This window comes from Salmo trutta, chromosome 7 (assembly GCF_901001165.1).
Source record: "Salmo trutta chromosome 7, fSalTru1.1, whole genome shotgun sequence".
Classification (NCBI taxonomy): Eukaryota; Metazoa; Chordata; class Actinopteri; order Salmoniformes; family Salmonidae; genus Salmo; species Salmo trutta.
This window is the reverse complement of record NC_042963.1, coordinates 36,924,075-36,951,099: the sequence shown is the minus strand read 5'-3', so window position 1 is coordinate 36,951,099 and position 27,025 is coordinate 36,924,075. Positions and strand designations below refer to the sequence as shown.

The following is a 27,025-nucleotide window of genomic DNA, read 5'->3' as shown; positions in this document are numbered from 1 at the left end:
TGTCCATTAATAATTGCATAACAAAACATGTTTACAACAACAATAAACTGAAGTTATAGGCTATTTATTAAATTGGTTTGCCAGCTCCAGGTAGGCTACACAAGGGCACAAAGCAACTACATGACATCTAGTGGAAGCCTTAGGAAGTGCACAATTATTACTACGTCACTGTGTGTTCAATAGGAAACGACTTGAAGAGAGCCCATGCATCCAGATTTCCACTTCCTGGTAGGATTTCTCTCAGGTTTTTGCTTGCCATATGAGTTCTGTTATACTCACAGACATCATTCAAACAGTTTTAGAAACTTCAGAGTGTTTTCTATCCAAATCTCCTAATAATATGCATATCCTAGCTTCTGAGTTTGAGTAGGAGGCAGTTTAATATGGGCACATATTTTTTCCGAAATTGTCAATACTGCCCCCTATCCTTAAAGAGCTGTAAGAAGTTAAGAGTCTTATCCCATCGCTGCAACTCGCGTACGGACTCGAGAGAGGCGAAGGTCGAAAGCTATGTCCTCTGAAACAAGACCCCGCCTATGACCAGTGATATCATCATTTCAAAATATTTATTCTATCAAATGGTGGCCTAAAGTAGACTACAATGGCATAACAATTAATAGACTACTTGATGGCCAACAGAGGCAAATGTATCATTCTCCACATTTAATGTCAGTTTCATGGAGTACTTTTCTTCATAAAAGAACCACACGAGGATTCTCCATAACTTTCATTTCAAATTTCCACTCGGGCAGCCCCCGAGACACAATAACTGAGCATACGTAAAACACTTCACTTGATAACGTTTTCTTTAAGCAAAGCCAACCACCTCCGAGTGAATTTTTTGAGAAATGCCATGGCGGCCGTGGTGAAACTAAGAAATAGCTCAAAAACCCGCAACCCACGACCAATACATTTCCCCACGACATCGTTTTCAAAGTATCCCAATATACTAGAAAATCACGTACATGGCAACCCTGTATCTGTGCTACAGCTCTACGTCACCGTTCGATCATAAGTGCAACGCCGCCACCTTGCGCAACCACAAACTGTTGTCTACGACCGCCATCTCCCGGATTTATACCATACGTACATGCATAAACAATTGGTTCCGTTCAATGTTGTACGGTTGACTACTAGATGGTGCAAAAGAGCCACCCTTTTTATTCTGACACGCTTGCTCGCACACAAACTCCATGACAAGCAGCCGAGTTCAAGAGAAATAAACCAGCCCGTTTCCAGCCTAGTGGCTCAACTGTTAACACGGGTCAAAGTTATCCCGGAATAAGGACAGCACGCATGTGCCGTCAACCCGGATGTAGAATTTGTACTATTCGCTCCCCCCATTTGATTATTTATTTGACATTGTTGCTAACTGTGTCAAAAATAGAACACGTAGTCCTTTTATGGCACGCTTGAACCGGTCTAGACCGGGATAGACAGAAGTGTCGAGTGAACTGTCACAGCTGACAGCAGTGGTAGCCTACTGAAGCTTGGCAGTACTGTAAGCATAACAAACCTTGGTTTTGAGGCTGTAGGCTCCGATTTTGTTATTACTTTAGTTGAATGCTTCATAATACGATTTAAAATATTTTAGCCTACAAACTATGTATTAGCTAATTCAGGTTAGGCCTAAACAATAGGGAATAGGATAGCCTGTACTAGCAGGTTTATTAGCCTTCAGCCAAACTCGGCCTAATGCTTGGCTATCACTAATTTGATTGGAGAAAAAAAAGAGTTTTGTTTTTATTTCCATTGAAAGTATAACTCAGAAGACCTGTCATCTGTCAAAGTGGCGTCTAGAATGGACTTCCGCGGTAGAAAGTATGAGCGGGGCAGCAACTGGTCCGACCCAGAGGTGGCCGAACTCCTCCAGCTGTGGTCAGATGAGTCGGTCCAACTCGAGCTGGAAAGTTGCCTCCGAAATCAACATGTATTTAACCGAATAGCGGACGTCCTGCGGGAGAACGGTATCTATCGCACTGGCGACCAGTGCAGGGAGAAGATAAAAAAGATGAAGCTGGAGTACCGCCGCATCAAGGACAACCACAGGATGATACGTGGCGGGAGGTCGTGGAAGTTTTATGATGTTATGGATCGGGTCTTAACGAACCGACCGGCCATATCCTACTCCTCACTGGGCGGTGCCGTTATAGCCCACCAAGTCCTCCAGAGCCCGCCTAGTGGGTCAGACGCATACCTCCATGGTCTGCCAGGTGGTGCCTTTGGTTCCACCGCTTCGGGCGGGTTCTTGTTTGGTCATCCGCCCAGGCTGGGGGAGCTGCTTGAGATCAAATGCGAGCATGCAGAGTCCGAGGACGGATTGCTGAACTCCGATGCTGCGCCCCCAGAGCTACTGTACCATACCGGGTCTGGAGATGAGCATGACACTGATGGGAAGTCTGCCGGGCTGGACCAAGAGGATCCGGTCGAGATGGCGCGAGGAGAGCGCACGACGAGCGAGCGATTCTCTCCTTCAGGTTGGCTAAAAATGCCTATTGCCCTGTATAATTTTGCATGGATATTCATTCTGTACTTTTATTAAAAGTGAGGGTATAAGTTGCAACTATCATTTTGTAGTCCCAACACTCGGTACACTGTATCATTGCACAATTCGAACTGAACTTTGTCCTTGCAAAAACACACTACATGATTACACTTTGATTTGTGCACATATCAATCAATCACATTTATTTATAAAGCCCTTCTTACATAAGCTGATGTCACAAAGTTTCTGTACAGAAACCCAGCCTAAAACCCCAAACAGCAAGCAATGCAGTTGTAGAAGCACGGTGGCTAGGAAAAACTCCCTAGAAAGAAACCTAGAGAGGAACCAGGCTATGAGGGGTGGCCAGTCCTCTTCTGGCTGTGCCGGGTGGAGATTATAACAGAACATGGCCAAGATGTTCAAATGTTCATAGATGACCAGCAGGGTCAGATAATCATACGCTACTCTGCCTATGTATTTATTTGTACAGTGAAGGTTAGTACATTTGGCCCTATATTCCAGCATTTTGGATTTGAGATCAAATGTTTTCTATGAGGCAACAGTACAGAATGTCACCTTTTATTTGAGGGTATTTTCATACGAGTGGTGGCTCCTCGGAGGAGTAAGGGGCGGACCATCCACCTCAGTGAATAAAAAAGAAAATGAAAAAGTGCAACATTAAAAAAGTTATCCTTTATACATAAAGCAAAAGGTAGGCTAGTGGTTAGAGCGTTGAGCCAGTAACTGGAAGGTTGCTGGTTCGAATCCCTGAGCTGACACGGTAATTATCTGTTGTTCTGCCACTGAGCAAGGCATTTAACCCACTGTTTCCCGGGTGCCGAAGACGTGGATGTCGATTAAGGCAGCCCCCGCACCTCTCTGATTCAGAGGGGTTTGGTTATTTGCGGAAGACACATTTCAGTTGAATACATTCAGTTGGACAACTGACTAGGTATCCCCCTTTCGCAAAACTAAATTTACTTTTACATCCCCAAATAATTTATTAAAACACACTGTTTTGCGATGAAGGTCTACAGTAGCCTCAACAGCACTCTGTAGGGTAGCACCATGGTGTAGCCGGAGGACAGCTAGTTTCCATCCTCCTCTGGGTACATTGACTTCAATATAAAACCTAGGAGGCTTATGGTTCTAACCCCTTTCCATAGACTTACACATTAATTACGACAACTTCCGGAGGATGTCCTCCAACCTGTCAGAGCTCTTGCAGCATGAACTGGCATGTTGTCCACCCTATCAAATGATCAGAGAATTAATCTAGTACTGAAAGCATAAGCTAGCTAGTACTGCAGTGCATAAACTGTGGTAAGTAGTTGACAAAGACAATAGTTGAACAGTTTTGAACAAAAATTAAGGAGAAGCGAGAGAGAGCTATATTTTGTATTTTGTTTTCACTTTCACTTTCAATTAGATAGCGAATGCAGATAGCTAGCTTAGCCTACTCAAACACCTGGCTCAAACAGAGAGGGATGCTATGTTGGCTAGCTGGCTATGGCTATCCAACACTGGAACTCTTCCAAGTCAAGGTAAGCTTTAGATTTTTTAAATGTATTGCCACCAGTACCTGCCAGTGTAACTGCTAAACTGCTTGCTGACTGTACACTGTACTGTATTATTGTAGCGGGTTTACTAACGCGTTAGTTCTAGTAGCTATGTTGACGATGATGTTAGCAAATATGGTGATAAAGATGTAGGCTGTGTGTAGCGGTTAGCAGTTATGATATAAAGTTTTGGCTTGGAAAGTTTTTTTTCGCCTGGTCACAGATAGCTGATGTGTTGTGCACTGAAGTCCACAAGCGAAGGGAAAATGTGAGAGGAGGAGAGCACTTTCGATGCAAGAAGGAATTATACAATGAGCAAGTGATAATGCTGTTTGTATATGGCTGTTATGAAAGGGAACTGTTTGCGTGTGATCAGGGGTTTATTCATTCCGCCAATTCTGTTGAAAAACGTTTCTTGAACGAAACGGGGATAAACATAACTGAATTTGTCCAATAGAAACTCTAGTTTGCAACTGTTGGACAAATTATTACACCCTAGATCAGCTAGATGCAGTCGAGTGTTGAAGGCGGTATTGTCACCTTGATTACTCAAATTTTTCTCTCGACCTGTGCACCTACGTTGTAATCTTTCGTTCATAGGCTAGGTTGTAGCAACCTCATGATGGGTACAGGGAAAATACGAGTATCACGTAGTAGCCTAAACCTATCGATGTTACATTGAGCTGGGTGAATAGAATAGGAATGAAAGTAATCTAATATGCTATAATAAAAATAAGGCTATGCTCATGAAAAAATGATCGTCATCACCTTAGGTTCCCTGTGGCTCAGTTAGTAGAGCATGGTGTTTGCAACGCCAGGGTTGTGGGTTTGATTCCCACGGGGGGCCAGTACAAAAAATAAATAAAAAATGCATGAAATTAAATGTATGCATTCACTACTGTAAGTTGCTCTGGATAAGAGTGTCTGCTAAATGACTAAAATGTAAATGTTAAACGGCACCGACTGCCACTGCTTTATACGTATCCTTTTTACCGTTTAGAAGTAAAATCACTTTACGTATCCTCATTTGAAGAATATTTTTTTTCTTCCTGACTATTCGGACGTATTCACTTATAGTGTATTAAAGTTGTCAAAAGTTTAGTATCTGGTCCCATATTCTTAGCACGCAATGACTATATCAAGCTTGTGACTGCATTTGCAGTTTTGTATTTTTTTTCAATTATCTTTTGCCCAATAGGAACTGAATGGGTGAATAATATATTTGTGTCATTTTGGACTGATTTTATTGTAAATAAGAATAGAAGATGTCTCTGAACACTTCTACATTAATGTGGATGCTACCATGATTATGTATAATCGTAAATTAATTGTGAATAATAATGATGAGTGAGAAAGTTAGAGACACAAATATCATACCCCCAAGTCATGCTAACCTCTCACCATTAGGCTACAATAACAGGGGAGGTTAGCATTTTTTGGGAGTTATGATCTTTGTTCCTCTGTAACTTTCTCACTCATCATTATTCAGGATTCCTTCATGATTATCCAATAGAAATAAAAGTGACTCCAAAATGACAAAAGAGTCCCAAGCTTGATGTAGTCATTGCGTGCTAGGAATATGGGACCACATACTGGGACCACATACTAAACTTTGGACTACTTTAATACACATATAACTAAAATTGTCTAGATACTTATGACACCTTCATATTTCTAAACTGGGAAATTGATATGTATGAAAATAGCCTCAAATAAAAGGTGACATTCTGTACTGTCGACTCATATGAGACATTTGATCCCAAATACCAAATATTGTAGTTCAAAGACATATTAAAAGTTTTAGCCTCACTGTCTAAATAAATACGTAGGGGAGTGTACGTGTAAGTATGGATTTAATAAGCAAAATAAGTGTTTGTGATCTATTATCCCTTCTTCTCTCTTTCCGTCTTCAGGTTTCAGTGATCAGAACCAGGCTGGGTCCTCAGGCACAGGGGCCTCCATTGCTGGTCCTGATGGCCGGGACACAGGGAATCAGCGTGACCCAGAGGGTTCCCGACCTGCAGCCCCTGTGAGGCAGAGGAAGCGTCGGCGTGCAGGTAGAGGGGCTGGTGGGGGAGGAGGGGGTGGATGTGGGGGCCGGGGGCCCCTGGACGAGGCCCTTGTCAGCTTCCTAAGCTGGCAGCGGTCTGCCGAGGAGCGGCTCATCTCCTTGGAGGAGGCACGGCTGGAGAGGGAGACGCAGGCGGAGGAGAGGCGGGAGCAGCAGGAGGAGAGGAGGGCGGAGCAGGAGAGACAGCATGAGCTCCGTCTGTTCAGCATGTTCACTGGGGCCCTGGCCGCTGTCAGGCAGACTGCCCCTACTGCTCCACCGTTTGCTCCTACTTTCTCTACTGACTCAACTGTACCCTCTGCCACTTCTGGACACACCGCTATACTTAACGCCCTATCTGCCCCAGCTACTTCGTCTGTCCCATTTGGCTGTCCTGCCCCAACTACAGAACCACCACCATCCATCCCAGCCCGTTGCCCCACTAAACCTGAGAGCATACTGGCCACACTACGTGGTGCAGAGACCCCTGGCCACAGTGTGTACCTGTCTCGCCGTGGCAACTCCATTAGACAGCACCAGGGCATTCTACAGGAGGGCTTCACCCAGTACCAAGCTGACAAATACCAGCACACTGACAACCCCAATGTGAGTCTCCAACACTGCTGCTGCTCCGCATGTTGAGAACAGTCGTTCCAGACCTGTGTGTGGTGTCGTACCACTTGTCATGTCACTTTGTGGCAAATGTTTCTGTAAAAAGTGCTAGACAAATAACAATTGATAGATTGACTGAAAGATAGATTGATAGATTTTGATGTCTCTCATCTCCAGGGCATCATCAACATGGGCACCAGTGAGAACAAGCTGTGCTATGATCTGCTGCACAAACGGGTGAGAGAGGGTGAAGAAAAAGGAGAAAATAGGGGAGGGAGAGCGGTTCATGTGGTTGCTCCACATTGCTAATCACTGACTTTGTCAATCAGAATGATACATTATTTATAGCTAGTGATGTGTCTGTTGGAGATGTGGTTCTGTACTTACTGTATTGCATTACACTCCAATGGAATGTAACCGTTCTCTCTCCGTCCATAAATCAAAACCCTTTTTGTGCCCCTGCCTCCCTGCCACAGATGACCCAGCCTGACATGCTTCATATCGACCCAGCCTTGCTGCAGTATCCTGACTGGAAAGGCCACCGCTTGTAAGCAATCACCTTGTATGAGGACTTCATATGTCATGTGGAAAAGGATGGTTATGGTACATGTATTCATTAGAGATAATTGAAGTCCAATTCAATAACATGTTTAGCCTTCCCTGTAGCTCAGTTGGTAGAGCATGGTGTTTGCAACGCCAGGGTTGTGGGTTCGATTCCCACAGGGGGCCAGCACAGAATTTTTTTAATGAAATGTATGCATTCACTACTGTAAGTCGCTCTGGATAAGAGCGTCTGCTAAATGACTAACATGTAAATGTTTATTACATACAAGAAAGATGTTGATTACAGCAGTGATGATGATGAGGATGTTAATGATGATGGTGATGATATCCCCTCTTTAGTCTGAGAGAAGAGGTGTCCAGGTTCCTGTCCCACTACTGTGGTTCGCCCAGGCCACTGAGAGCAGACAATGTGAGTGAATTGAACTCGCCCTTAGTAGTACTGTATAATGGCTCTAGTCTAGTGTATAACCCTGGCCAATAGGGAATAAGGCTGTGATTGCTGGATTCATCTATGGGTGTGAATAGTTCAATTATGAAGAATGTTTTTACTCATAAAGCTAGTTTATTTGTGTGTATTGGTTCAGGTTGTGGTGATGAATGGCTGTGGCTCCCTCTTCTCATCCATAGCCACAGTGCTTTGTGACCCGGAAGGTTAGTTCAACTCAGTAGACTCAAGAAGTATGTCCAGTCGTTTCACCTATGTCTCACGTATTATAGTTTTAAATATCATCCATGCCTTGTCAAACTGTGTAAGAGATGGTGTTTAATTAATGGATTTCAGTGGTTGAATTTAATTGAATATTGTGAGATTTATCCTGACAATGTGTCTGTGTGTGTGTGTTAGATGCAATCCTCATTCCAACTCCATTTTATGGAGTGATCACTGAGGATGTGCATCTGTACAGCAGTGTTCGGCTCTTCCATGTTCATCTCGACTGTGAAGTAGGTCTCCTTTCTTAACGTAATACATCCTATACCATAATATCACCCTGTGTTGTATTGTTGTATATGTTATTTGATGGCTCCATTTTCTGGGCAATATATTTTCTTGTGCGCTTTTTGTGTGTGCTTTTAGCCTAGTGGCAGTGACAGTCGGCCTTTCCACCTCACTGTGGACAAACTGGAGGAAGCTATGAGGAAGGCGATTAGCGAGGTAGACCCCCCCAAGAAAACAGAATAGTTATCCATTGTTAAAACGAAGATACAGGTACTAGAATGTTTCATTGGTGTAACTGTCCCTTGGTGTGGCTCTGTCTGTCAGGGGTTGAATGTGCGGGCCATGGTCCTGGTGAACCCCCATAACCCCCTGGCTGATGTCTACACCCCTCAGGAGATGACTGGCTTTCTGGAGTTTGCCAAGAGGTGAGTTTTGTCCTCATATCATATTTCCATATTGTACAATATTTTCTCCCCTCTTGCGCATATAACACTGAGTATTATGACTGTAGTTGTATTTTAAAGTGCAGCTAAGGGCTGAGGATTCTCCCAGAGCCATTGGTTCTAGTCTGTGGTTCACTCAGCATTAGCACCCTCTACAGACTTCCCTATGCACTGAGCTGCACTGAGCTGTAGTAACCATAAACCAGCCCGTTTGTACAATGCGCTGCTCCTCCGGCTGCCTACTGATAGAGGCCTTTTACTGCCTGCTTGTATTGCCTTTATAATAAAGAACAGTATACATCATATAACGGTGCAATAGAAATTCATGATAAATGATTTATCTTTTCCTCTCTGTTCTCTCCATTCCTTCCCCCCTGCCTAAGGCATAAGTTGCATGCCATTGTAGATGAGGTGTACATGCTGACAGTGTTTGAAGACACAGTAACCTTCCACAGCGTCCTCAGCATGGACAGGTATGATGCACACACGCACACAAACTCTGCCTATTAAATGTACACTACCATTCAAATGTTTGGGGTCACTTAGAAATGTCCTTGTTTTTGAAAGAAAAGCACTATTTTTGTCCATTAAAATAACATAAAATTGATCAGAAATACAGTGTAGACATTGTTAAGGTTGTAAATGAATATTTTAGCTGGAAACGGCAGATTTCTAATGGAATATCTACATAGGCGTACAGAGGCCCATTATCAGCAACCATCACTCCTATGTTCCAATGGCACGTTGTGCTAGCTAATCCAAGTTTATCATTTTAAAAGGGTAATTGATCATTAGAAAACTCTTTTTCAATTATGTTAGCACAGCTGAAAACTATTATTCTGATTAAAGAAGCAATAAAACTGGCCTTCTTTAGACTAGTTGAGTATCTGGAGCATCAGCATTTGTGGGTTTGATTACAGGCTCAAAATGGCCAGAAACAAACAACTTTCTTCTGAAACTCATCAGTCTATTCTTGTTCTGAGAAATGAAGGCTATTCCATGCGAGAAATTGCCAAGAAACGGAAGATCTCGTACAATCCTCAACTGGCAGCTTCATTAAATAGTACCCGCAAAACACCAGTCTCAATGTCAACAGTGAAGAGGCGACTCCGGGATTGCTGGCCTTCTAGGCAGAGTTCATCTGTCCAGTGTCTATGTTCTTTTGCCCATCTTAATCTTTTATTTTTATTGGCCAGTCTGAGATATGGCTTTTTCTTTGGAACTCTGCCTAGAAGGCCAGCATCCCGGAGTCGCCTCTTCACTGTTGACGTTGAGACTGGTGTTTTGCGGGTACTATTTAATGAAGCTGCCAGTTGAGGACTTGTGAGGCATCTGTTTCTCTCAAACTAGACACTCTAATGTACTTGCCCTCTTGCTCAGTTGTGCACCGGGGCCTCCCACTCCTCTTTCTATTCTGGTTAGGGCCAGTTTGTGCTGTTCTGTGAAGGGAGTAGTACACAGCGTTGAACGAGATCTTCAGTTTCTTGGCAATTTCTCGCATGGAATAGCATTCATTTCTCAGAACAAGAATAGACTGACGAGTTTCAGAAGAAAGTTCTTTGTTCCTGGCCATTTTGAGCCTGTAATCGATCCCACAAATGCTGATGCTCCAGATAGTCATTTAGTCTAAACAAGGTCAGTTTTATTGCTTCTTTAATCAGAACAATAGTTTTCAGCTGTGCTAGCATAATTGCAAAAGGGTTTTCTAATGATCAATTAGCCTTTTAAAATTATAAACTTGGATTAGCTAACACAACGTGCCATTGGAACACAGGAGTGATAGTTGCTGATAATGGGCCTCTGTACACCTTTGTATATATTCCATAAAAAATCGGCTGTTTCCAGCTACAATAGTCATTTACAACATTAACAATACCTACACTCTATTTCTGATCAATTTGATGTTATTTTAATGGACAAAAAAAATTGCTTTTCTTTCAAAAACAAGGACATTTCTAAGTGACCCAAAACTTTTGAACGGTAGTGTACATTAACAATGGTGTGCTTACAGCCTGCCGGACCCCCAGAGAACACATGTGATGTGGGGGATGAGCAAGGTAAGAGTTTAAAGTGAGGGTGTGTGTGCATGCATATGCATGTGTCTGAATGTGTTTGTACGTATATGTTGTTGTGGGGACTATCTGGGGGTTGTGTGGCCATCCTGTTAGATTGTCTCCTGTGTGTTGTCCCTGTGCAGGACTTTGCAATGGGAGGAGTGCGTGTGGGCACTGTGTACTCTGATAACAGGGACTTGGTGGAAGCTCTGGTTAAACTGGGGGTGTTCCATGGTGTCCCTGGTCCCATACAGCACCAGATTGCAATCCTGCTCCAGGACAAAGGTACACACACACACACACACACACACACACACACACACACACACACACACACTAGATGAGAGGACATACCATCCAAGTAGGGAGTTCAATCTACCTGTGTTCTACTCTGTAGATTGGATCAATGGGAAGTTTCTTCCAGAGAACAGGCTGAGAATGCAGGCAGCTCACAGGTACATGACAGGGGAGCTACAGAGCCTGGGAGTCCCCTACCTCCACCGGCCTGCTTGCTTCTACATCTGGGCTGACCTCAGGAAGGTACGAATACTGAAACAGGTTTGGGTTTACTGCATGGTGTGGAGCTGCTGTTTTGGTTCTTCCTGACATGGTTCCTCCTCTCTCTCTCTTTATTTCTCTCTCTTTCGTTCTCTCTCTCTTGGTCAGTACCTGTATGAGCCGTCGTTTGTGGAGGAACTGTCCCTGTGGAGGTGTTTCCTCAGACACAAGGTGGTGCTGAGCTGTGGCCAAGCCTTCCACTGCTCCACTCCCGGCTGGTTCCGCATTGTCTTTACCGACCGACAGCAACACCTTACGCTGGGTACATTCAGATGCTTTTCTCTTCTCATGATAGCGGGGGAGGAAAACAGATATAGGGAGATGTTGATATTTTTTCCTCCTCCCTTTTCGCCCTCTTCTCTCTTCTGTCCTGTTTTCCTCTAATTCCCATCTCTTCATCTCAGTCTGTGAAGTCATACAATGACATGATATCTAAATCAAAGGGATGGTGTTATATGTGGTTATTGTAGGCATGCAGAGGATCAGGAGGGCCTTGGAGGAGATAGATGGGGCCACATCCACCCTTGACACAGGCACAACCAACGAGGCCACAGAGGAGAAAGGGACAGAGAAGACAACACAGGGGGACACAACAGACGCACACAAACCTCTTGCTGTTAAGTCAACATCCTTGTCCAAGAACAGATCATCAGAAGAGCCAGAGGAGAAGGATAATAATGTCCCTGATGCCATCCCATTGGTCAGTGAAGACTTTGTCTTGCTTGACTGCCAGACGTCCCACCCCACAGAAAGTCTGGACTCCCTGATTGGTGCCCTGAGGCAACAGATCCACGCCTCTGATTGGCTGGAGAAGAACACTCCGGAACTGTCTGCTGGGGAGGACCCAGAGCTTCTGGATGTGTTCAAAGACCTGCTGGACAGAGCCAGAAAGTAGAGGAGAGGAGGGGATGGAGAGGAAAGGAGGGATGGAAAGGAGGGGATGGAGAGGAGGGGATGGAGAGGAGAGGATGGAGAGGAGAGGAGGGGATAGAGAGGAGAGGATGGAGAGGAGGGGATGGGGAGGATGGTTAGAGGAGGGGGGAGAGGGGAGGCGGAAGGAAAGGACAGGAGGCAAGAAAGGACATCAGTCAGGATAGGCGACAAAGGTTCCCCAGTTTGCCCACATCAGAATGTCTTAATTTTTTGTTGTTATGAGAGCTGTTCTTCATTATTTCAGCCAGAAGTCAGTGTATCAGGCTGTGCTGTAATCTCTGCAGTTCTGTTCATTGAATTCCAATGTTGACTCAAACGAATATACAGAGTTGAGTTTAAGTCTCTGTCAAATACATTTTATACTTTAGTTATAACTTGTTTTCTGGTTGTACTTTTGTTCTGTAATCCACTTTAATAATTAACCTTGAATATGGTTATATGTTTATGACTTGGTCATCTATAGTACCATTCCTGAGCTTTTAAGAGAGTTGTTGTTAATACTGTATACATATGTACAGTAAATGGTTCTGAATATTTCACCAAGTCTTAATGTTGATAAATTGGTCAACGTTCAATAAAAGCCTTATTTTTACCACTTGTGGAGAAGTACCATATGTGGTTTTCCAAATCAATTCTAGTGAAAGCCTAAATACTGTAGACTACATTTTTTAGTTGGTAAATCAAGGAAGTGAAACTCACATGAAATAGTTTTGAAACCCAAATGATTGAAGTATAATGTTACCTGTTTTTGTTACTGTAGATATTCCAAGGACACAACATAATCTGTTTTTGCCTGCATTTTGATACATAGTAATTGACCAGTAAAAGTTGCATAGGCTGTTGTTGACAGTTTGGCTCTGGGTTGGTGAGGTTTTTCCAAGATGACCCTGCTCTGACTGGGGACTAGAAAAGGAAGCTGGAGGTTTTGATTTGTGTGGGGGTACCCAGTGTGTGTGAGAGAGTGGAGTTTCCTTTCCTGAGTTCATACACACACACACACACACATACGACCCCCTGTTCACCAACACATGGCAGCTATAATGTCATGGCTGAGTGGGAGCATGTGGTTGATTGTGATCTGGTGAAAGCATCATGTTACTTACTCTTGTGGGCGAGGTGTGAAACATGAAGTGTTTGTGTGTGTGTGGTGGGGGGTATCTTTCCCCCCATGATGATAACCTGTCCTTTGTACTCCACTGCAGAGTGAGGGAACAGGGACCAAGCTTTAAAAGTGTCCTCACCCTTCAAAACAGATAAATACACTAAAAGAAAGTTGTTTGACTATTGTCCTTTCACTACCATGGTGGATATGGTAGAGGGAGACAGTGCTGTTTTCACTTTCCTAACGGCATGAGCCTTTGTGTCACAGCCAAGAGATGCTGGGGGAACTCAAACACTGAGTGGGGGGTTTCCACTGTAGTGGGGAGGCGGAGAGCAACACAGAGGAAAATATTTAGAGTCATATTCCACCACTGTGTGTGTTCCTGACTGTGGTACACTGGTAGTGTGAGTCACTGTATCTGAGTGTTTGATGGCAATGAACTCATTGTACAGTAGTCCATCACGCATCTGACCTGCCCCTGCTCTCCTCATGCTGGGGAGATTTATACAAAGCTTCATCGCACACTCTAATCCAGCGTTCAGGAGTCCACAGTTCAGACAGAGTTCAACATAACAAGATTGTCTGATCCTCTGTATCAACAAAACGAAATTAAAGGTAAGATGAAAATGTCCTATACAGTCTGTCTGTTGCTAATGTCGTGTAGCTGATTCACTCTACATTGCTCTGTTGATTTATGGCGCCAATTGAATTTCTCTTTTATATACCTTTTAAACTTTGAACTGTTACTGATAAGGATGAACGTTTTTAAACAGATTGATACTGTAGTAGATTTACCTGTGAATGCTCCACCCTCTGTCTCGCCACATCACCCCTTCTCTCCCCCTCTCCCTGCTCTCCTACTGTCTCCCTGTCTCATTCTCTTTTCTCTCAGCCCCCTCAGTCTGTTAGTATGAAGGTGTTAGAGGTGGGAGACTCAGTGAGTCAGTTCAGGTTGGCGGAGTCATGTGTGGGGCTGGCAGGGTGTCTGTGCGTGGCCTACTCTGTTTGGACCCCTCGCTGGCTCAATGACCAGGGACTGTGGTCTATAGGCAACAACAGCACCAACACAGACAGTGATGGTGACAAGACTGGGGGCATCATCTTTAACGGTGAGTCAAGAAGCTACATTGACCATCAGCATCAACTTTGGCTCTGTTAGACTCAGAATGAGAAATGTTTATTACCCCTGTGTAAGCAGGGTGTATTAACGTCAGTGACATGTTTATACAATTTCATGTATAATGTTTTAAATTAATCACGGTAATACCATCTGCTTAGAAACATGTATTTTACCTTTATTTTAGCAGGTTATTCTCATTGAGATAAAAATCAGAGACCTGGTTGCTAATTCAAAGTGTGTGGTTGCACCTAATGGAATGCTAAAGGTAGCAGATGTACAAGGAGTGGCTTAACTGTGAGTGTTGTTGAACATTTTAGTTACACTTAAGGTTGGCTGTCTGCCTTTGGCACTGTGGAGTTTTCCCTCAGAATCCCAGTAATGTGAACAGGTGTGAACTTGCTTCTGAAGCAATCATCCACATTCTCAGAGAGCATGAGGAGAGGGAGATGGGAGGGTCACGTTAAACTTTTAGGGCTGAAGAGGGTGTACAACAGGTAATATACACATCCCAAATCCCTCCACCAGTGCTGGGGCAAAGAAAAAGCTGACGTTAAATATAGAAAAGCTTGCATACAGTACATGCTGCTCCCCTGCTATATTCCTGCATCCATTAAATGTATATTAACGGCAGCGACGTATGCTGTGTGGAGGCTTTATTTCTATTGATGAACTTTTAGGGCCTCTCACAAACCTGTTCCCTGACAGCTGTTTAGTGTGGTTTTGAGGCAGCAAGGGTGTCTGATTAAATCAATGGCCTCTCACTGTTGTTCTCTGTTTAGTATGACATCAAAGATGGACAATGTTAGAATGATAGATCAGCAGCTAATTTGACAATACACGCCATTGTGTATTGTCATTGTATTGACATTGACAATGGCCCTTGTATTCGTCTCCATTCAGAATCATTATTGGGATCTTGAAGAGTTTTTCAGAAGTGACATAGCCGGTTGTTATTTCTCTCTCTTCTATGTTGGACTTGAATATAGCCTGCAGATGTAGACAGGTTTAGACATGAACTCTAGTTCACTGCTGAGAGGAAGAAGAGTTCAACGTACACATAACTGAGAAACACTGTCCGAGGCAGAAATTATTACAAGTCACTGTAAAATCATGTGTCACTGTTTACATATTATAACCACTGTGTGTGTGTGTGTGTCTTCAGCCCTGGAGGCAGAGCAAGTGTTTGGGGTGCTGTCATTCCTCATGGCTGTGAATTCGGGGGCTCTGTGCCTCGTGTTTGCCCTCTGCTGGACATCCCAGACAGTGCGCTCTTACTCCAACACCCGATCCCTCCTCATGGCAGGCCAGGCCCTCTACCCCACCGTCTTGCTGCTCCTCACTCTGGGACCCACAGGTCAGTATGGGTCCAGGGCGCAGGCCTGAAAGGAAGAAAGGGTGCATGTGTAAAGTATTGGAACAGAGGCTTTTAAATCCGTTTTACCACATTTCCACCAGCATGTTAAATGTGCAACCATAGAGAAAAAAACACTAGACCACCTTTACTCCACACACAGAGATGCGTACAATGCTTTCCCTCGCACTCCATTTGCAAATCTGACCATAATTATATCCTCCTGATTTCTGCTTACAAGCAAAAATTAATGCAGGAAGCATCAGTGACTCGGTCTATAAAAAAGTGGTCAAATGAAACAGATGCTAAGCTACAGGACTGCTACAGCACAGACCACATCAGTCACTGGCTTCATCAATAAGTGTATCGATGACGTCGTCCCCACATTGACTGTACGTACATACCTCAACCAAAAGCCATGGATTACAGGCAACATCCGCACTGAGCTAAAGAGTAGAGCTGCCGCTTTCAAGGAGTGGGACTCTAACCCGGAAGCTTAGAAGAAATCCTGCTATGCCCTCCAACGAACCATCAAACAGGCAATGCATCAATAGAGGAATAAGATCGAATCATACTACACTGGCACATACGCTCGTCGGATGTGGCAGGGCTTGCAAACTATTACAGACTAAAAAGGGAAGCACAGCCAAGAGCTGCCCAGTGACACGAGCCTAGCAGATGAGCTAAATTACTTCAATGCTCGCTTCGAGGCAAGTAGCACTGAAACATGTATGAGAGCATCAGCTGGTCCGGACGACTGAGTGATCCCGTTCTCCGCAGCCGATGTGAGTAAGACCTTTAAACAGGTCAACATTCACGAGGCCGCAGGGCCAGACGGATTACCAGGACATGTACTCCGAGCACGAGCTGACCAACTGGCAAGTGACTTCACTGACATTTTCAACCTCACCCTGTCTGTAATACCAACAAGTTTCAAGCAGACCACCATAGTCCCTGTGCCCAAGAACACTAAGGACACTTGCCTAAATGACTAATGACCCGTAACACTCACATCTGTAGCCATGAAGTGCTTGGAAAGGTTGGTCATGGCTCACATCAACACCATTATCCCAGAACCCCTAGACCCACTCCAATTTGCATACCACCCTAACAGATCCACAGATGATGCAATCTCTATTGCACTCCACACTGCCCTTTCCCACCTGGACAAAAGGAACATCTATATGAGAATGCTATTCATTGACTACAGCTCAGCGTTCAATACCATAGTGCCCTCAAAGCTCATCACTAAGCTAAGGACCCTGGGACTAAACACCTCCCTCTGCAACTGGATCCTGGACTTCTTGATGGGCCGCCCCCAGGTGGTAAGGGTAGGTAACAACATATCCGCTACGCTGATCCTCAACACGGAGGCCCCTCAGGGGTGCGTGTTTAGTCCCCTCCTGTACTACCGTTCACTCATGACTGCACGGCCAGGCACTACTCCAACACCATCATTAAAACCTGTTAAGGATAGGGGGCAGTATTTTCACATTCGGATGAAAAACGTGCCCAAATTAAACTGCCTCCTACTCAGACTCAGAAGGTAGGATATGCATATTATTAGTAGATTTGGATAGACAACACTCTGAAGTTTCTAAAACTGTTTGAATGATGTCTGTGAGTATAACATAATTCATATGGCAGGCAAAAACCTGAGAAAAATCCAACCAGGAAGTGGGAAATCTGAGAATTGTAGTTTTTCTTTTGAATCCCTATCAAAACTACAGTGTCTGTGGGGTCACATTGCACTTCGTAAGGCTTCCATTGGCTGTCAACAGCCTTTAGAAACTTGTTTCATCCTTCTCCTGTTACTGGGCAGAAAATAGGAGCTCAGTCAATCAGTGGACTGCCTAAGGACAAAGGACTTGGTTATGCGCGAGCCGTGAGCGCGCCGTTCCTTCTTTTTCTTCTCAAATGAATACGCTATTGTCCGGTTGGAATATTATCAACGTTTTATGTTAAAAAGACCCTAAGGATTGATTGTAAACAACGTTTGACATGTTTCTACGAACGGTAATGGAACATTTTGACTTTTCGTGTCTGGATTTACGCTTGCGCGTTATGCCTTTGGATAGTGATCTGAACGCACAAACAAAACGGAGGTATTTGGACATAAATTTGGAGTATTTCGAACAAAACGAACATTTCTTTTGGTATTCGGAGTCCTGGGAGTGCATTCTGACGAAGATCAGCAAAGGTAAGTGAATATTTATAATACTAATTCTGAGTTTAGTTGACTCCAGAACTTTGCTGGTATCTGTATAGCTTGCTTTGATGGTGAGCTCTGTACTCAGAATATTGAAAAATGTGATTTCACCGAAAAGCTATTTTAAAATCTGACACAGCGGTTGCATTAAGGAGTAGTATATCTATAATTCTTTCAATAACTGTTGTAAAGTTTATCAACGTTTATGATGAGTATTTTTGTAAATTGATGTGCTCATTCAACGGAAGTTTTGGGTGGCAATACATTTTCTGAACATCACGCGCCAATGTAAAATGTGTTTTTTGGATATAAATATGAACTTTATCTAACAAAACATACATGTATTGTCTAACATTGAGTCCTGGGAGTGTCATCTGATGAAGATCGTCAAAGGTTAGTAATTAATTTTAGCTGTATTTGTGGTTTTTGTGACACCTCTCCTTACTTGCAAAATGGATGTTTGGCTTTTCTTGTTTAGGTGATGTGCTAACATAATCTAATGTTTTGCTTTCACCGTAAAGCCTTTTTGAAATCGGATTAGATTAAAACCTGTTAGGGCTAGGGGGCAGTATTTACACGGCCGGATAAAAAACGTACCTGATTTAATCTGGTTACTACTCCTACCCAGTAACTAGAATATGCATATAATTATTTGGATAGAAAACACCCTAAAGTTTCTAAAACTGTTTGAATGGTGTCTGTGAGTATAACAGAACTCATATAGCAGGCAAAAACCTGAGAAGATTCCTTAAAGGAAGTGCCCTCTGACAAGATCTTGTTCTTCTTGTCTCTGTTTATTGAAGACTGAGGATCTTTGCTGTAACGTGACATTTCCTACAGCTCCCATAGGCTCTCAGAGCCCGGGAAAAAGCTGAATGATGTCATTCCAGCCCCAGGCTGAAACACATTTGCGCTTTTGGCAAGTGGCCGATAAGAGGATAATGGGCTTAGGCGCGTGCACAAGTCGATCCTGTGCTTTATTTTCTTTCGTCTATTTACCTAAACGCAGATTCCCGGTCGGAATATTAGCGCTTTTTTACGAGAAAAATGGCATAAAAATGATTTTAAACAGCGGTTGACATGCTTCGAGGTACGGTAATGGAATATTTCGATTTTTTTTGTCACGAAATGCGCCGTGCTCGTAACCCTTATTTACCATTCGGATAGTGTCTTGAACGCACAAACAAAACGCCGCTGTTTGAACATAACTATGGATTATTTGGGACCAAACCAACATTTGTTATTGAAGTAGAAGTCCTGGGAGTGCATTCTGACGAAGAACACCAAAGGTAATCAAACTTTTCTAATAGTAAATTGGAGTTTGGTGAAGGCTAAACTTGCTGGGTGTCTAAATAGCTAGCCCTGTGATGCCGGGCTATCTACTTAGAATATTGCAAAATGTGCTTTCACCAAAAAGCTATTTTAAAATCGGACATATCGAGTACATAGAGGAGTTCTGTATCTATAATTTTTAAAATAATTGTTATGCTTTTTGTGAACGTTTATCGTGAGTAATTTAGTAAATTGTTAGTAAATTCGGCGGAAGTTTGCGGGGGGTATGCTAGTTCTGAACGTCACATGCTAATGTAAAAAGCTGGTTTTTGATATAAATATGAACTTGATTGAACAAAACATGCATGTATTGTATAACATAATGTCCTAGGTGTGTCATCTGTCATTGAAGTAATAGCATTTCTAAGGTATTTGAATAACGCGCCACAGGATTCCACTGGCTGTTACGTAGGTGGGACGATTTGGTGCCACCTACCCTAGAGAGGTTAACGAGAATCTTATCTTTAAAATTATGTATAATACTGTATGTGTGAGAAATTTGAATTATGAGATTTTTGTTTTTTGAATTTGGCGCTGTGCTATTTCACTGGCTGTTGTCAAATCGATCCCGCTAACGGGATTCGCGTGTTAAGGGGTCACTAAGAGGTTTGCCGATGACACAACAATGGTAGGCCTGATCACAGACAACGACGAGACAGCCTATAGGGAGGAGGTCAGAGACCTGGCCGTGTAGTGCCAGGACAACCTCTCCCTCAATTCTCATCGACGGGGCTGTAGTGAAGCAGTTTGAGAGCTTCAAGTTCCTTGATGTCCACATCACCAACAAACTAACATGGTCCAAGCACACCAAGACAGTCGTGAATAGGGCACGACGAAACTTATTCCCCCTCAGGAGACTTAAAAGATTTGGCATGGGTCCTCAGATCCTCAAAAGGTACTACAGCTGCATCATCGAGAGCATCCTGACTGGTGGCAACTGCTCAGCCTCCGACCGCAAGGCGCTACAGAGGGTAGAACGTACGGCCCAGTACAAACTAACATGGTCCAAGCACACCAAGACAGTCGTGAATAGGGCACGACGAAACTTATTCCCCCTCAGGAGACTTAAAAGATTTGGCATGGGTCCTCAGATCCTCAAAAGGTACTACAGCTGCATCATCGAGAGCATCCTGACTGGTGGCAACTGCTCAGCCTCCGACCGCAAGGCGCTACAGAGGGTAGAACGTACGGCCCAGTACATTACTGGTGTAACAGTGTAGGTTCCGTCCCTCTCTTCGCCCCAACCCGGGCTCGAACCAGGGACCCTTGCTCACATCAACAACTGACACCCACCGAAGCATCGTTACCCATCGCGCCACAAGAGCCACGGCCCTTGCAACGCAAGGGGAAACCCTACTTCAAGTCTCAGAGAGAGTGACGTCACCGATTGAAATGCTATTAGCGCGCACCACCGCTAACTAACTAGCCATTTCACATCGGTTACACTCACCCCCCCTTTGACCTCCTCCTTTTCCGCAGCAACCAATGATCCGGGTCAACAGCATGAATGTAACAGTGTAGGTTCCGTCCCTCTCTTCGCCGCAACCCGGGCTCGAACCAGGGACCCTTGCACACATCAACAACTGACACCCACCGAAGCATCGTTACCCATCGCGCCACAAGAGCCACGGCCCTTGCAACGCAAGGGGAAACCCTACTTCAAGTCTCAGAGAGAGTGACGTCACCGATTGAAACGCTATTAGCGCGCACCCCCGCTAACTAACTAGCCATTTCACATCGGTTACACTGGGGCCAAGCTTCCTGCCATCCAGGACCTCTATAACATGGGGTGTCAGAGGACGGCCCTAAAAATTGTCAACGACTCCAGCCACCTTAATCATAGACTGTTCTCTCTGCTACCGCATGGCAAGCAGTACTGGAGTGCCAAGTCTTGGTCCAAGAGGCTTCTAAACAGCTTCTATCCCCAAACCTCAATTACCTTGACTAACCGGTACCCCTGTATATAGCCTCGCTATTGTTCTTTTCCTGCTGCTCTTTAATTGTTACTTTTATTTCTTATTCTTATTTTTTATTTTTTATAAATATATATATATATTTTAACTGCATTGTTGGTTAGGGCTTGTAAGTAAACATTTCACTGTATGGTACCTGTTGTATTTGGCGCATTGATTTGACATCCTGCAAGCATCTATCTATGTTGCTTTTTTCAATACAAAACATGTTTTCAGAGAACATTTCCCTTTCCTGTCACTGCTTATGTTAATCTACTTTCTTTTCTGCTCACTCCTATTTTATGGTGGAGGAGCTTTTGTTGAGTGTTTTCACACAGGTATATTAGTGAAGATGGATTGCCTGTGTATTGCCTTCAGTAAACACTCAGATTCCTCTGTCTAGACTCCTTAGACTCCTTCTATCTACCGATGATGACTTGACTGACTCCGCTCTTCTCTTCTCCTCCCTCTCTGTCTCTCTCTAGGATTCTTCTTCCTCCTCAGCTGGTCCCTCTTCACCTACCAGCACCGGGTGGAGATCAGCGATGACTTTACATGCCTGGGCTCCTCCTTTTGGCTGGGTGCCCTTGGCTGGGCCCTGCTATTGGTTGCTCTGCCTGTAGTCTTCCTGGTGGAGCAGTGTGTGGTCCCGGACATCCTGCCAGATCTCATGAAGGCTGCCGATGGGTGGCAGGGCGCCTCCCAGGTACCGTACGCCCAGCGCTCATTCATCGTGAGTCACCAGCGTTGTCATGAAGACCAGAGTGATGAAGACATTGCGAGAGGGCTGAGGAGGTACATGTCTGTACACTGAGAGGAGGAAGAGAGAGGACACAGGACAGTGATGGAGTATTAGTGTAACCTTCTTCAGGCTCAGAGACTGAGCTGACTACAGAACGGGACTGGACTGGGCACACAGCTGATAGGGGTCCATGTTCACACTAGCAGTTCTCCAGGGAGAGGAGCTTCTAGTCTGTGTCTGTATCAGAGATTTCTCCACTGTAGGAGAATGTTTACAGACGCACTCTGAGAATATGTAATATTAGACTAATCAAATCAAATTTCATTGGTTTCACACACATATTTTACAGATGTTATCGCAGGTGCAGGGAAAAGCTTATGTTTCTAGCACAAACAGTGCAGAAATACCTAACAAAACAAAACAGACAAATCCCAAAAATAACGAATAACTAGCAATGTCAGAGTGTCAAATAACGAGCAATGTCAGAGTTCGGAATATATATATGTAATTTACAACATTAACAATATACACTGCTCAAAAAAATAAAGGGAACACTTAAACAACACAATGTAACTCCAAGTCAATCACACTTCTGTGAAATCAAACTGTCCACTTAGGAAGCAACACTGATTGACAATAAATTTCACATGCTGTTGTGCAAATGGAATAGACAACAGGTGGAAATTATAGGCAATTAGCAAGACACCCCCAATAAAGGAGTGGTTCTGCAGGTGGTGACCACAGACCACTTCTCAGTTCCTATGCTTCCTGGCTGATGTTTTGGTCACTTTTGAATGCTGGCGGTGCTTTCACTCTAGTGGTAGAGTCTACAACCCACACAAGTGGCTCAGGTAGTGCAGCTCATCCAGGATGGCACATCAATGCGAGCTGTCGCAAGAAGGTTTGCTGTGTCTGTCAGCGTAGTGTCCAGAGCATGGAGGCGCTACCAGGAGACAGGCCAGTACATCAGGAGACGTGGAGGAGGCCGTAGGAGGGCAACAACCCAGCAGCAGGACCGCTACCTCCGCCTTTGTGCAAGGAGGAGCAGGAGGAGCACTGCCAGAGCCCTGCAAAATGACCTCCAGCCGGCCACAAATGTGCATGTGTCTGCTCAAACGGTCAGAAACAGACTCCATGAGGGTGATATGAGGGCCCGACGTCCACAGGTGGGGGTTGTGCTTACAGCCCAACACCGTGCAGGATGTTTGGCATTTGCCAGAGAACACCAAGATTGGCAAATTCGCCACTGGCACCCTGTGCTCTTCACAGATGAAAGCAGGTTCACACTGAGCACGTGACAGAGTCTGGAGACGCCGTGGAGAACGTTCTGCTGCCTGCAACATCCTCCAACATGACCGGTTTGGCGGTGGGTCAGTCATGGTGTGGGGTGGCATTTCTTTGGGGGGCCGCACAGCCCTCCATGTGCTTGCCAGAGGTAGCCTGACTGCCATTAGGTACCGAGATGAGATCCTCAGACCCCTTGTGAGACCATATGCTGGTGCGGTTGGGCCTGGGTTCCTCCTAATGCAAGACAATGCTAGACCTCATGTGGCTGGAGTGTGTCAGCAGTTCCTGCAAGAGGAAGGCATTGATGCTATGGACTGGCCCGCCCGTGGATGGTGGATGCTTTAGTCCAGGTCTGGGAGGAGATCCCTCAGGAGATCATCCGCTACCTCATCAGAAGCATGCCCAGGCGTTGTAGGGAGGTCATACAGGCACGTGGAGGCCACACCCACTACTGAGCCTCATTTTGACTTGTTTTAAGGACATTACATCAAAGTTGGATCAGCCTGTAGTGTGGTTTCCACTTTAATTTTGAGTGTGACTCCAAATCCAGACCTCCATGGGTTGATAAATTGGATTTCCATTGATTATTTTTGTGTGATTTTGTTGTCAGCACATTCAACTATGTAAAGAAAAAAGGATTTAATAAGATTATTTCATTCATTCAGATCTAGGATGTGTTATTTTAGTGTTCCCTTTATTTTTTTGAGCAGTATATTAACAATTGCAACAGGCTCAAAATGGCCAGAAACAAAGAACTTTAGATCAGTCTATTCTTGTTCTGAGAAATGAAGGCTATTCCATGCGAGAAATTGCCAAGAAACTGAAGATCTCGTACAACGCTGTGCACTACTCTCTTCACAGAACAGCGCAAACTGGCTCTAACCAGAATAGAAAGAGGAGTGGGAGGCCGCGGTGCACAACTGAGCAAGAGGACAAGTACATTAAAATGATAAACTTGGATTAGCTAACACAACGTGCCATTGGAACACAGGAGTGATGGTTGCTAATAGAGGGCCTATGTAGATATTCCATAAAAAATCAGCTGTTTCCAGCTAAAATTGTCATTTACAACATTAACAATATCTAAACTGTATTTCTGATTAATTTGATGTTATTTTAATGGACAAAAATTTGCTTTTCTTTCAAAAACAAGGACATTTCTAAGTGACCCCAAACTTTTGAATGGTAGTGTATATAAACATACACATATATAATGGTATGTGTATAGACAGTATATAAATAGAAAAGTTGTGTACAGCAGTAGATATATAGGATAAGCCTTGAATAGAATACAGTATATACATATAAAGTGGGTAAAACAGTATACAAATATTATTAACCTGTCTGGGCTAGGTGGGACGTTAGCGTCCCACTCTATTCAACAGCTAGTGGAAGAGCGTGGCGCGAAATACAAAAACCTCAAAAATGCAATAATTTCAATATTTCAAACATACGACTTACACCATTTGAAAGATAAGACTCTCGTTAATGTAACCACATTGTCCGATTTCAAAAAGGCTTTACAGCGAAGCAAAACATTAGATAATGTTAGGAGAGTACATAGACATAACCACACAGCCATTTTTCAAGCAAGCATATATGTCACAAAAACCCAAAACACAGCTAAATGCAGCACTAACCTTTGATGATCTTCATCAGATGACACTCCTAGGACATTATGTTATACAATACATGTATGTTTTGTTCAATCAAGTTCATATTTATATCCAAAAACAGCTTTTTACATTGGCGTGTGATGTTCAGAACATGCATTCCCAGCAAAAACTTCCGGTGAATTTACTAAATTCCTCATGATAAACGTTGACAAAATACATAACAATTATTATAAGAATTATAGATACAGAACTCCTTTATGCAATCACTATGTCCGATTTTAAAATAGCTTTTCGGCGAAAGCACATTTTGCAATATTCTGAGTACATAGCTCAGCCATCACGGCTAGCTAATTTGACACCCGCCAAGTTCGGGGCACACTAAACTCAGATTTAGTATTAGAAAAATTGTATTACCTTTGCTGTTCTTCGTCAGAATGCACTCCCAGGATTGCTACTTCCACAAGAAATGTTGTTTTTGTTCCAAATAATCCATAGTTATGTCAAAATACATCCGTTTTGTTCGTGCGTTCAGGTCACTATCCAAAGGGTAACGCGCGAGCGCATATCGAGACAAAGAAATTCAAAATGTTCCATTACCGTACTTAGAAGCATGTCAAATGCTGTTTAAAATCAATTTTTATGATATTTTTCTCATAAAATAGCGATAATATTCCAACCGGACAATAGTGTATTCATTCAAAAAGGAAAAAAAAATGGTGTGGTCTCGTGAACGCGCATTTCCAATCTCTTAGTCACCAGGCAGTCCACTGACAAACTGAGTTGCTATACTCTGCCCAGAGACAGGAGATGACTCAATACGGTTTCTGAAGGCTTCTGAGAGCCAATGGAAGCCTTAGAAAGTGTCACGTAACCCCACAGATTCTGTAGTTTTGATAGAGAAGCAAAAGGAGAACTACAAATTGTCACACAGGCCACTTCCTGCTTGGAATTTTCTCAGGTTTTTGCCTGCCATATGAGTTCTGTTATACTCACAGACACCATTCAAACAGTTTTAGAAACTTCAGAGTGTTTTCTATCCAAATCTACTAATAATATGCATATTCTCGTTTCTGGACAAGAGTAGTAACCAGTTTAAATCGGGTACGTTTTTTATCCGGCCGTGAAAATGCTGCCCCCTAGCCCAGACAGGTTAAAGTGACCAAAAGTTTCAATGCTTAGATAAAGGGTTCTTGTCAAGCAAGGAAAAAATCATTATTTGTAGTTGTTTGTTGCCAAGTGTACTTTCAGTAAGATTTTCTGTGTAGTAAAATAAATATTTATGTTACAATAGCAGCCTCATGTGGTGAGTATGACCAAGGTTTGATGTTGAAAAATCTATTTTTGATACAGCTTGGCAGCAATGTTCTGTTCGCAAGAATTCAACATTAATAAGTGGAAAGTCACACATTTTGGTTGTTTGTGTACAAAGTGGGATCACTACTTGTTGAATTTAGATGGAAGTGATACATACATTTACAGTTTAACTAATACTTCTAAGACAGTCCTATGTGAATGTGCATTTTCTCAGTAAGCTTGATACTCATCACCACTATAAAGTGAATGATATCACAAAGTTTTTGCAGTGGCACTGTGATATTGTTGATTTTGTACCTTTAAAAACAGATGAATAAACTGCTGCTTTTATTTACTCAGCCCTGTTAACCAGTATCTCTACCAGGCTCCAGACGTCTTCCTGGCATCACCAAAGAACAGTCCCCTGCCCAGCCAGTGCAAAGCCACTGGATAGCACACTGCACTCCCACAGAAAGCCTTATTATTACGCCCCTCTTCCCCTATGAGCAGTAGAACCATCACATACAGCAGTACAGTTGACTCATGCCAGCCATTTACTCAGCACTGCCAAGCTACTGTCTACCAGTCTCTCACAGCCCTTCTTTAGTTCTCTGTCTTCTCTCTTCTCTTACTTCCCCAACAGGAGAGGAGAGAGTGGGCTGCCTGCCTGCCATCATGCCCCATGTTTACATCCTGATCCTTGTTAAAGTAGGGGAGAATTAACAGGCTCTGGCTTTGTTAATTGGCTGCTAATCAGGTGTTGCTCTAATTAAAAGGCAGTTCCGCCCTGTTGGTGCCTGCTAATGAGTGTGTTATTAAATCCACC

General features: G+C 43.6%; 2 protein-coding genes across 2 annotated transcripts; both read left to right on the top strand.

Moving 5' to 3' along the window:
* The first annotated feature begins 1,207 nt into the window (after nucleotides 1–1,207).
* Nucleotides 1,208–12,207, top strand: accs (1-aminocyclopropane-1-carboxylate synthase homolog (Arabidopsis)(non-functional)). The gene is made up of 15 exons (XM_029758719.1): nucleotides 1,208–2,477; nucleotides 5,958–6,700; nucleotides 6,884–6,943; nucleotides 7,183–7,253; nucleotides 7,610–7,679; nucleotides 7,855–7,921; nucleotides 8,115–8,212; nucleotides 8,346–8,423; nucleotides 8,532–8,632; nucleotides 9,034–9,123; nucleotides 10,662–10,707; nucleotides 10,848–10,989; nucleotides 11,102–11,244; nucleotides 11,371–11,524; nucleotides 11,733–12,207. The coding sequence occupies exons 1-15, from the start codon at nucleotides 1,802–1,804 to the stop codon at nucleotides 12,155–12,157; spliced, it is 2,964 nt and encodes a 987-aa protein (XP_029614579.1). The 5' UTR covers nucleotides 1,208–1,801; the 3' UTR covers nucleotides 12,158–12,207.
* Nucleotides 12,208–12,279: 72 nt separating this feature from the next.
* On the top strand, nucleotides 12,280–22,546 carry LOC115197320 (uncharacterized). The gene is made up of 4 exons (XM_029758718.1): nucleotides 12,280–13,912; nucleotides 14,190–14,406; nucleotides 15,580–15,771; nucleotides 21,747–22,546. Exons 2-4 carry the CDS (start codon nucleotides 14,208–14,210, stop codon nucleotides 22,073–22,075), a joined length of 720 nt encoding a protein of 239 aa, XP_029614578.1. The 5' UTR covers nucleotides 12,280–13,912; nucleotides 14,190–14,207; the 3' UTR covers nucleotides 22,076–22,546.
* Nucleotides 22,547–27,025: the final 4,479 nt, after the last annotated feature.

Bases quoted from the DNA above. Each gene is read 5' to 3' on its own strand.
- accs (XM_029758719.1), top strand. From the start codon at position 1,802: ATGGACTTCCGCGGTAGAAAGTATGAGCGGGGCAGCAACTGGTCCGAC. The intron at 2,478-5,957 runs GTTGGCTAAAAA...TTCCGTCTTCAG, and splicing joins CGAGCGATTCTCTCCTTCAG to GTTTCAGTGATCAGAACCAG. The intron at 6,701-6,883 runs GTGAGTCTCCAA...TCTCATCTCCAG, and splicing joins AGCACACTGACAACCCCAAT to GGCATCATCAACATGGGCAC.
- LOC115197320 (XM_029758718.1), top strand. From the start codon at position 14,208: ATGAAGGTGTTAGAGGTGGGAGACTCAGTGAGTCAGTTCAGGTTGGCG. The intron at 14,407-15,579 runs GTGAGTCAAGAA...GTGTGTCTTCAG, and splicing joins TGGGGGCATCATCTTTAACG to CCCTGGAGGCAGAGCAAGTG. The intron at 15,772-21,746 runs GTCAGTATGGGT...GTCTCTCTCTAG, and splicing joins CCTCACTCTGGGACCCACAG to GATTCTTCTTCCTCCTCAGC.